We start from the raw sequence: 11,812 nt of genomic DNA on the forward strand, positions 1-11,812 counted from the left end.
CATACAATATTGCTCTCCTTTAGAGGCTAATAGGATAAATGAGATTATTTCCTTATGCATCATTAATTAGATGCCTTAAGAAGGTTCAAATCTATACTCGTTTAGATATTGGTCACATTGCTAAACACTAGACTAATTATTTCTATTGTGAAGCATCTGATAAAATATCACAATATCTCTAAGAAACGAGACACAATAATTTAAAGAAGAAGAAGTGAGAACTAAAAAACGGTTGACTACTAATATTCTAACTTTGTCAACTTCTGGGTATATCCTTATGTCAGCAGACATTACTATCTCATGAAGGAGTCCTAACTAACTGATAACAACGACCTAAGTTATAATGACATAATATGTTGCTGATCATAACGCAACGTGTCACTAAATGTTGTTGGAAAACTTTATCAGTTGACTCATAATTTATTAACTTCATATAAATCCAATATTGAAGACTTATTGTGATAAAGTCAGCTACCCTTATTTCTTGAACAGTAACAGTTCAAGCGGAGCTGCATTAGAATTCGATACAAGTCTAAATTATTGTTCGCTTATGACTTAAGAACAAATAGAGGAAACTAAACTTTTGTATCGAATGCATTCATGATATGCTTATGGATCCACTAATTAAAGGTCTGTCACCCATAAGTCTCCTAAATGGCCAATAATAGAGACGGGTTTTACCAATGACCAAGCGCAACTGCGTATCGTACTATGAATGGTTAATTATTAATTTTTCCTCATACGTTGAAAATTTGTTTTGTCTCTAAATACGTTCATGCATGCCTAAAGACGTATAGACACTAATTATACAAATCAACGGTAAGGGCTTATTTGTCAATTTGATCCTAAAGTTAGGTTTTAAATTTGAGTTGTAGTATGATTAATGGGGGTCCTGAGTCGAATATTGATTCAACGACTGTATTTCTCTGCTGCAATTTGGGTTTAGAACTAAAATGAGTATTAACCTCTGATCAGACTAATCTAATGCTCATAATAAATAATTACTAGGCCAAGTGGGAGAATGTTAGAATAAATATATTTTATATATATTTATATATGGCCCTTATAATTATTTATCTTATTATTGATCATTGACCTAAATAACCTTATGTTTATAACTGGTAAATCCTTGATGGACGGAATTACCCTTACTAACATTAATAGGGTTTCCCCTTGGGTGTATATATAGAGAGCTTATTAGAGAGGTTAATAACTAATGATGAATAATAACACCATAAGAATCATCCCCTACCTCTCTCTCTCAAATCGTGTTCATCAAGAACACCTAATCTCCATCCTAACCATACACCCTAAAGGGGAACTCGATCAGATTAAGAAGATGTCAATCTCAAACATCACTGGATTATCAGGTATTACATATTTCCTTGTTTACATTATATCATCGATTATAGAAACTGATCAACACTCATGTGCATACAAAAATGACTTTAAAAAATGGAAAACACAAAGTAGCAAAGTCTTTTCGTGAGGTCCAATAAAACATAATTTGTAAGTTTTGGAATATAGTAGAGTTTTGATATCAAGCTTTGGGTCTGATTTATCTCTATATATTGTAACGTTTACTGAATGGAATGATCAATCAGTTTTTACTATCTTAAAGGTGATCTATAAACGTTTGAATTGAACTCTACTACTGATGTAGTGAAGTAAAGACAAAAAAACTTAGTGACATAAATAAAGTTAATAGCTCAACTCTTTTCCAAAGTGGGTTTGTCAATTATCCAAACCTTTTAATTTCTCATTTTGTGTGCTACATCTTTAGTTCTGGTTATGTATGTAAATCATACCCTCAGTCACATCTTTCTTTCGCCTAACACAGTTATGTAAACGGGGCCCGTAAAATGATAATGTTGAACTGTCGAAATGGCGCTAATCATTCTTGAGCATTCTAGAACCTCAATTATAGGTCCTTTTTTGCATTATTGTAATTATGTTAGTTGTTTTGAAGCAATGTTGCAAGTACCATGGTTAGAAATGTTACTCAAAAGTATAAATATTTAAGTCTCATATTTCTACATATCCTTATCAGAATAGAGTAAAAGACTTTAAAATGCATTCTTTATAAGATAAAACATTTCAAAGTATTATTTAAGAGACCTCACAATCTGGATATTGTTGGACTTGTTGAAGAGTCTTTTATATATTACGTATATTTCTAAATGACTATGTACAGTGCACCTTGCCCAAACTGAACTAGGACTGCTGCATAATCGGTTTTAGTAGTACTAAAGTAAGATTAATGATTCAAAGGAAATATCTAGTTATGGATAACATAATAGACATGATCCTTAAATGCTAAAAGACGTTTAGAGGTCAAGATCAAATAATCTTAGAAAGCTGAATCATACGAGCTGAAAGAAGGAAAATAGAGGTGTATGGTTTTATTAGAGAGGACAAAAATGGACGGGTTGGACAATGGAAATATGAGCCCCCCGCGGAACTTGTCCAAGCTTCGCCACTGGCTTAAAGAGAGAACATTATTAAAACTAATTGGTGTGCTAAACATTATTTCACATGTCTTATTATTAGAATAACGCTTTTTATCTGTTTTTATAATTTTCATAAAATGACTTCGAATGTTTTGTGCAAGAAAAGATTATGACTTCCACTTGAAGGTGTTGATTTGGGTTTATGTGTTCCCTACGCTGGTTTTTTTGTGTGTTAACATGTTGCAACGGACATGCACGGTGGAAAATTTTTATGTTATTCATTCAATTTAATAGTTTCGCCACAACCCCCCCCCCCCCCCCCCTTCAACACATGGTTCGATAAAACGTTTCAACATTACTTTTTTCATGGTTTTACCACCCCCCAACAACGCAAGTGTCTTAATACTGGGTTACACGCTAATAAGTTATAGTACTCGGGTTAAAAGCGCTCATAAAATTTAACGTGGTGATTGTTAATTTGTTACCCAAACAACCCATTTTCTAACCCGTATTAAGTCTAACAAGGCTAAAGCCCAAAAGATATACTAAGAAGCCCAATTAAACACAAGATAAAACCCTAAAAAGGAATTATTTGGAGGCCCCAATTAGCCCTAAAAGGATAAAAGACATATTTGATTTTAGTTTTATTGTTTAGCGGCGCCAAAGCAATGGCTCACCTGCTTACTGCAAATTCAGCGAGGTCTCCTCACTCGAGTTCGAATCCTTTTATGGTGGCTCGATCCTAGATTTTATCATTCTTCAACTCTTAGAGCTGTTAGGTGCATATTTGATTTGGAGCATTTTGGATATTTTGCCTCTCCAAAAAGCCATAAGCACTTTTAAGAAGCAATCCCAAACACCCCCTTAGTCATGTTCCAAAATTTTATCAGTCTTCAACTCCCATTCAAAAGACTCGCATTTGCCATGTTGATAAGTTGATCAACCTTCTTCTATATGGACGGACATAGAGTATGAATTCAACCGATTATGTAGTTTTCTTATTAATTTAATGTAGTATATACTAGCATTTTCGACCGACCCCATATATTTTGAGTGCTGACCTATAAGATGTGAACATAAGAACACGCCCACCATATGAAAATATTGCAGATTTTTGTTATAAACTTGTAGCAGCCCATTGAAAATTCAAATATAATCCAAATCTATTGAAAATAAGAAAGAAACCCGATAATACTTTTTTTTTCTTTTTTTTTTTATCATATATCAACTAACTTTGGACTACTACAAAATATAAGTTTCTCCGACACAACTTCGAAATCCTCGTTTAGTTGTTAATAATTTCTTTTAGCATTTTGGTTTCATTGTCACTTGATATTTTGTATTTTCCATTGCTTAATGTTTTAGTCGTATCTATTTCTACTTGATAATATAGGGGTTTGACTCAGTAAGCTAACTTGAACACTTTAATTAGTTTAGAGTGTTTTTTTATTCCGTTATTATTTCACGTTTCAGTTTTGCTATTAAATAGTTGTTGTATGTCGTTTTCTTGTTACATTTTAGAATTAGTCATACATATTCAGTAGTTTAATCAGACTTTTGAAAGAGTAACGGTATAAAAATATGATTCGTCACTTTCGTTGATAACAAAATATATTTGTCTTGTTTTTCACATTGCTTGTTATTTTTAAACCTTTTTTTGTGGCTATTATTATAATAATATTAAATATGTAGGAATACTAGAAAACAGATTTTTTTTGGGATTTTCAACTCTGTTTTGAAAGATAAGATTATGGAGTAATTTCATAAATATATCTTTATAGTCTAAATTTTTTTTAATGCCCAATTGTTATTAGAAACCAAAATAACCAAAATATAAGAACTCGACTAGTAAGATACTAGCCAAGAACAAACATACTAAAGTGCATATACACTCATTCAGCTAACTTGAACCCTTTAATTAGTTTAGAGTGTTTTTTATTCCGCTGTTGTTTCACGTTTTAGTTTTGCTATTAAATAGTAGTTGTATGTCGAGTATAGGGTCATTCTTAAGTACCGTTTGATGGTCCCAATGTACCCAGAAGACGAAACATGTCCGATCTGCCGTAAGGCCTGCCTGGATAAATTCGGGGAGCATGCGGTTCATTGCAAGGAGATGCCTGGGTTCAAATACCGACATGATTGGGTGCGGGACGTTCTTTGGGACATCTTAAGGCGAGCTGGGATATCAGCTAAAAAGGAAGCCCCCCGTAGACTTCCTTACAGACCCCACGGAAGGGAGATCCACTCTACGACCGGCAGATTTGCTCGTCTTTGGTTGGGCCGGGGGAAAACACGCTTGTGTTGACCTCACAGGGGTATCTCCCTTAGCTGGTTTGAGGGATAATGGGTTTGTAGCTGGGCAAGCAATGAAAAGGGCTGAAACGAAGAAGGTGGAGAAACATGCTAAAGCCTGCGAAGAGAACCAACATGTTTTTGTCCCTCTGGCTTTTGATACATTTGGCTCCTTGGCACCGGAAGCTATCCGTTTTCTAACCAGGGTCCTACAGGTTGTGCATAGCAATGTGTCGACTCCAAAGGGGCAGAGGTATGTCTTTAGCAGGTTAGGGTTTGCAATTCAGAAAGGGGTGGCGGCGCAGCTTGTTGCCCGCATACCTGCTATATTGATGTAATATCTATGTTTCTACGTATTGGAACCCAATTTTTGACACATCTAAATAAAGAAAATTGATATGTTTATTTAAAAAAAATTTTCTTGTTACATTCTAAAATTAATAATCATATATATTCATTTGTTTAATCAATTTTTTGAGATACACAATTTCTGATTTGTCACTTTCGTTGATAACAAAACGTATTTGTCCTGTTTTTCACATCTGCTTGTTATTGTTTAATCCTTTGTGTGGCTATTATTATTATTAAAATATTAAATAGGTAAGAATACTAGAAAACAGATTTTTGGGATTTTTAAGCCAATTTTGAAAGATAAGATTATGGAGTAGTTCATAAATATATTTTTATAGTTTAATTAACATGTTGATTCTTTGAATATTTTATTTCTTCAAATACTGATTGCATAATTTGCATTTCATTCTTAAAGTTTCCTCAGTTTATTTTAGCATTTATACAAACATATGTGTGTTAAATTATAGTTGATAATGGTTTGTACCCTAAATGATTAAGCTACATCTTTTATCTAAACTTGTTCTTATATATTGCCCATTTTAAAATCTAATAACATTTCTTCATCTGCAGATTTGTTGCAGATGGACGCGGATCAGTTAGGAAACACTGATGTTAATCAAGATGATTTGCAGAACCTCCTTAAGCGACTGATTGACAACGCCCATGAACTTTGGACGTATGCCATTTTCTGGAAATCATCTACAGAGGATGATGTCGTTTTAAAATAAACAATATATATACTTTTAACTTATTATGTACTTCTAAAAAATCATACGAAATTGTAGTTCAGCCACAAAAACAATATCCGGTTCTAGTGGTCAGTGTATTCTTTATTTCTATACAATTTTAATCACCAGAAGAAATAGAAGTTGGAAACACAAGAATTTAAGAAAAACATAATTCAGAAAACAAAGAAAAATCCAATATACAATTAACAGTTTTAACTATTCCATTATATCTTATACAACAAAAAAAGGAAAAATTTTCTCCCTATGAACCCACAAATCTACAACTTAATAATGAGCTCACAAAATCCCAACACTAACTATGAATCTGAACTCTCACACGAGCTCCCGAAATTAGTCGACAAATCATGAACAGAGAGCCGAATGATGTTACACGCGGATAACTCAACGCATTCTTGTAAATCCGCATCACAAGCTATTAGAACCCATTCATGATCATCATCAAGATACTTTACATCAAATGCACCCACATCCAACTTAAACCTCTTTGCAACTTCTTCTTTCAATGTGACTATACCGGAGTTTGCAGCCACACGGAACCTAATAATATCTTCTTTGTAACTCGCCTTTATCATTATTGTTTTCAATTCTGACCCGGCTGTGAAAGGTTGTGCCTTTTCAAGAGACTCGGTGACCGGACACAAGCTTGTTAAATCATGCGAGCTTCCAGCATCCGCGGTTAACATTAAAGGTTTTTCAATTTCTTCTGTTGTTCCAACATATTTCTGGTTATGAGAAACAATTATATTATTATTTAACAAATATTCGGTTTTATAGAAATGGTTGCCTTGGCAAGACTTTTGAGAATTTGGGCTGCCCGTGCTGGTTTCTCGGCTGCCTGATGTTTGAGCAGTTGGACCTTGATTGTTGTTTGGACATGGAGGGTCAAATGGTTTGGAACCAGGTGAACCGTGTTGGTTAGTTGGTGAACCATTTGGAGGCATTGCCAAAGAAGGAATAGCGAATGTTCCTTCTCCACCTTGAACTGACTCAATCACTCGTTTTAGCTTTGTAAGCGAGCGGTTAACCTTGTTAATCTTACGAGAAGGCCATCTTGAGATCCCATGTTGCCGGCATATTCGTTTCATTGTAGTTGGACAAACTGCAAATATTAATAAATGAAAAATCATTAATAATAAATACACTTTTGTTTTCTAACTTACTAATAATAATGAAGAGAAAAATACACTCTTAAGCATACCACCAAGACTCTTTGCAGCATCCTTAAGACTTCCAGCAAAATATTGTTGAAGAACTTCAAAACTAATCGATTTCTCAGCTTTCCCTCGTTTTTTCTCTAGTTTCTTGTTTGTTTCGATGGTGCCCGGTTTACCACAATTTCCATTTATCGCATCCGGGCCCACAGTTAACGGTCCTCCATTTGATATTCCAGATTCTGAAACGCCTGAATCAACAACATAACCATTCTCAGACGCTTTAATAATTTCAACAAATCTACCATCTTCCTCTATTTCTTCACCCGACGCGACCCTAAGACTACGAAAATGTTGCTTCATTAAAGTCAACAATGAAGTCACCATTATTTGTTGATCTTTATATTCTACCATATTAGGAGGAAGAAAGAACTCTAGTACATAATCGTCATCACCCGTGTGACTGCTTCTCAAACAAATAGCGAACGACCCAACTAACCCGAACAATCGGGCATAATGTACCAACGGGTATTCTGTTTTCCCAAAACGCGTTACATTGTCACAAAAACACGAACCACGAGTCGCAAAGGCCCGTCCAGCTACCCCTTGACCCTTTTGTAGGTGATGTTCAGCACACGCCTCACGAAACCCCCACATGTGAGGATCAACAACATAAAACGCAACATCGGTTGTTGACATGCTTACTTGGCCCATACAACTTCCATCAAAACTACTGCAGCTTCTCTTGAACCCACCACCATTGGCTAGTACACTTTGGTGTCTGCACGGGACCCACGTTTGAGCTAGCGGCAAGTTATAAGTCTCGCATATCAATGATATTACTTCCAGGATTTCAGCTTGTGCGTGTTGTCGACCTTCATTACATATCTGGATTATAGATAACACCAAATGCATATTGAGAAAAATGTAGAGGCAGGAAATGATGGACAAAAGAATTAAACACTATATTATCTTACTGCTTGCCTGTGTATTCGGAGAATCCAATATATTCGAACTTTTCAAATTTACCGCCTGCGAAACTGAAACTTTATTACATATTTTTCAAACAGAAAAGATATAACTGAAAACAAACCAACTCAACTAATTAATCCACTTGTCTAAAGTTGACTTTGACTTTAGGCTATGACATATCTTTAACACATAGTCCCTTATTGTTCTCAACTGCTGAATAATATTATCCTTAGCTAACTTGTAGATTTAGATATGATACTTATTCTGGTTTACCTTTTTCTTTATTCCTATAATAAAGTTCTCGGTATTAATTATCATCTCGGCTATATCAGAATATATAAAATCACTTCTTAATTTTTAAGTTCTATGAAAATACTCATAATTTTTTATTTCTATAAAGAAGAAAGTGTGACAACCAACCTCGAGTGCTTTGCAGACTTTATCAACCTCAGAAGCATAATTTATCTTCTGTGAAGTCAATATCAACTCAATCACACCAACACACGATTTGCCGGAGGGTTCAAACACAGGCAAAGCTAAGGTCCCACGAACGTTATAACTCAAAGCATAATTAAGCCGTTGGTATTCTTTATCTGAATAAAATTGCACATTTGGAGTCCACTCTGGAAGCTTATGTTTGAAAACCCGACCCGGGAGCCCAAGAACTCCATTAGTTTCGTCGTCAAGGGAGAACGTGTACATCAAAGAAGCCATTCTGAATTGATGAAGCCCGGTGCAGTTTGGGTCAAGAACGAAAGGTTGACCGGATGCTGTGAGCACAGTACGGCCCTTGTGCTTAACCGGTGCCCAGACCTGAGCTAGAATATGTTTTTCACCCAACTCTATAAAGTAACGAAGCGCCATTGTCATTCTTTCCTTGATTATACATGTTGCATCTTGATATTGCGGTGGATTCACCTCCAAATTTGGCATTGGCAGCCGCCTTTTCGTATCATTGTTTGATGGTTTTCTGGTATCTGTATCTAGTTAAGAATAAAAATGTTTCATCATTTTATTTTTCAGTTATTTTGACACTCATCTTGAAATAACGTACCAAATAAACATTTCCTAGATTGAAATTTGTCAAAGGTTAACCCATTAAAATTTTTTGAGATTTTGGTTTGTAATAATTTATCAAAGAATATTGGAATGGAAAAAATCAAATATTGTGATGAATAAACTTTAGTCAATGTTCATTTTTGTAAATGTAATGGTTAGCATGTCAAATTTGGTAACATCACCTTAAAAAGGAGCACAACTGATGTGCATGATGTGGGTATCCTTATAATTAGACTAGGTTAAATACCCGTGTATACACGGGTTGGGTAAATTATATTAACAAAAGAACAAAATCGTTTGAAATATTTATACTAATTTGGTATTAGATGAATGAATATAAATATATATTATAGAGTTGAATAAAATAAACTTGTTGTAAAATAAAAAAGAAAAAGAAATTAGATGGTAAATTTCATTAATCTCTAAAAATTTCTTCATATACAACATTTGTAGTTGCTCTTCTCATTAAATATTAGAAGATCGACTCCATCTCTAGTTTTAATTTAGAAAGTGTAACATAAATCTCTAAAAACTTTCTTTATATATAATATTTAAAATTTATTTAAGTAAAATTTCCTATTAATAGCACACGATTGTTACTAATAAATCATTTAATAATAATATTAATTTGATATAGAGATTTATACTTTTAAGAAAAATAGTGTTTAAAAAATATTAATACAACTCATACAAATACTTAAATAAACAATACACAAAGTTTAAAATAATATATTATATTATAAAGCAATATAAATTAATAATTGTGTTTAACATTCAAAAATATATATATAAGCAAAACACCGGATACCAAGAGTTTAAAAACAATGTTAATCCACATAAACTGAAAAATACTTTAAAACATAAAAAAATTATCTTAAATATAAAAAGCAGCTTCACTTTTTCAAAGCAACAAAATATCTCAAACAACATGAAACCATTATAGGGTTTGGATAGCAGCGATCGTTAGATATTTTGGTCATATTCACATGTATTTTTCCTGAAAGATATTTATCAAGATTTGATGCACATGACCATGTAACACCGCATGTCCGACAATGAAAATATACAGTTGTTGGATGGTTGTCCAAAACTTATAACATTTAAACATATGTTTTTTTTATGTGAAATAAACCAATTTTAATAAAAAAAACATAGGATAGTAAAATTATATAAAATTAGCTTCTAAGAATATGTTATTATTATATTTTTTTTTTGGAATATAATAGAATTTATAATTATAGTTTAAAAGTGAAAGATTTTAAAAATCAAGTAAGCTTTTCAATAATTAAAGTGTTAAATAGTTTATAGTTTAAATTAAAAGAAAGATTACGTATAAAATCTAAAACATTCACTTTTTAATAAGAAATTATTAAGACTAATATTTTGTATAAGTCATTAAATTGTAAAAAAAAACAATGGATTGTTATTAGACTTTTAAAACAAATATTGTAGAAGGACATCATTAAAAAACATTTTTTTATTAAAATTAAATATTATAGGAAAAAAACATGTTAGAATTCTAGTGCTTTAATGTGTTACATGGATAAGTTATTAAGTTATAGAAGGTTTTAAATGATTTATTTTAATAAAATAATTAAGAGTTAAAGATAAAAAGATAGGGGTGCTACTTGACAAAATATTAGACCAATTAAAGGATATGTAATTTGAACCATTATTTTTGTTTATTATAATAGTAGATGAGACAGCTATTATTCATTTTCAAATATATATATTTATCAAAAGGCTTTTTTTTTCTTCATTATTTATTCTCTATCCAGCCGGATGTGGATTCAATGGCCAGAATCCCTTAGCAATTATCATATTCAGATTATGAGATCCACATCATCATATCATCACATATTTCACTAATAAACTCAAATCTTATTACATATCCATATTTCACTAAGATCTTGATATAACTTTTTTTTTCAGTGATTACATATCCATGTTTCTTCAATCTTATTATCTTAAAGTAACAAACAACTTAGTACTAATCGCTAAATCTTCCACAAATGTTAAACTGAATCAAATCTTAACCTTAAACACACAAACTAACCTGAAAGAAGCCGTTGACCACCTTCACAAGTTGTCAACATGACATCTCCATCCCGTTGACCGTCACCTTCGATGCAATCATTATTACTATTATTAATATTATTATCTGGAAAAGCCCAGAGAGGAGAATAAGTTTGCTCGGTTGCCGGTATAAAAAACGAGGTGGTTGAAGGGTCTGAAAAGAATATATGATCGAAAGTCCAAGAACCATCAAGGTCTAGATCCATTGTCATCATCACCGGTAACTCCTCCGTTATAATAAATAATAATAATATTATTATTCCGGCAGGTGTTGGTGGTGGTGATTCCAAAGAGGCTGGCTACTAGGTAGCGGAATCTTAGTTGGAGTTCCTACTTGCAATGTTTGTTTGTGTACAAGTGGAAAATATAAATATGGTTAATATACTTGGAAAGTCGTGATCCACTTCGCCACATTTGTCGGGTCCACATCAAAATCAACGTCAATGGTTTTTTGTTTTTTTTTTCTTTTTTTTTGTTTTGTTTTTTTCCAATTTATTGAATTAAGTTGTATATACTTGTAGCAATAAAGAATTAAAAGCATGTAACATATGATATTTGTCACTTGTTATTTTGTTATTCAATTTTTTCGTTTTTTTAATAATTTTTTCTAGATGAAACTTTGATTATTTCTTGACGAAATTGTCAAAACTTGTAGTGCATGTTAATGTTGATTTGAATCTTGTATATCTATCTCTATCTTAGATATAAATGT

At 32.7% G+C, this 11,812-nt stretch overlaps 1 protein-coding gene across 1 annotated transcript; it reads right to left on the reverse strand.

Annotated features, from left to right (window-relative positions):
- Positions 1–5,977: 5,977 nt before the first annotated feature.
- LOC143585543 (protein NLP7-like) lies at positions 5,978–11,558 on the reverse strand. The gene is made up of 6 exons (XM_077067303.1): positions 11,081–11,558; positions 8,386–8,948; positions 7,978–8,025; positions 7,041–7,881; positions 6,627–6,941; positions 5,978–6,545 (listed from the first exon to the last, which is right to left on the reverse strand). The coding sequence occupies exons 1-6, from the start codon at positions 11,313–11,315 to the stop codon at positions 6,139–6,141; spliced, it is 2,409 nt and encodes an 802-aa protein (XP_076923418.1). The 5' UTR covers positions 11,316–11,558; the 3' UTR covers positions 5,978–6,138.
- Between the last annotated feature and the right edge of the window lie 254 nt (positions 11,559–11,812).

The sequence above is a fragment of the Bidens hawaiensis genome, unplaced genomic scaffold, assembly GCF_021521415.1.
Source record: "Bidens hawaiensis isolate Kalapana, Puna unplaced genomic scaffold, B.hawaiensis_p1.1 tig00033879_1, whole genome shotgun sequence".
Taxonomy (NCBI): Eukaryota; Viridiplantae; Streptophyta; class Magnoliopsida; order Asterales; family Asteraceae; genus Bidens; species Bidens hawaiensis.

Excerpts from the sequence above, each read along its gene's own strand:
- LOC143585543 (XM_077067303.1), bottom strand. The coding sequence starts at position 11,315 with ATGATGACAATGGATCTAGACCTTGATGGTTCTTGGACTTTCGATCAT. Across the intron at positions 6,942-7,040 it reads TGCTGCAAAGAGTCTTGGTG|TTTGTCCAACTACAATGAAA; the intron begins GTATGCTTAAGA and ends TAATATTTGCAG. Across the intron at positions 6,546-6,626 it reads TTCTCAAAAGTCTTGCCAAG|AAGAAATTGAAAAACCTTTA; the intron begins GCAACCATTTCT and ends TTGGAACAACAG.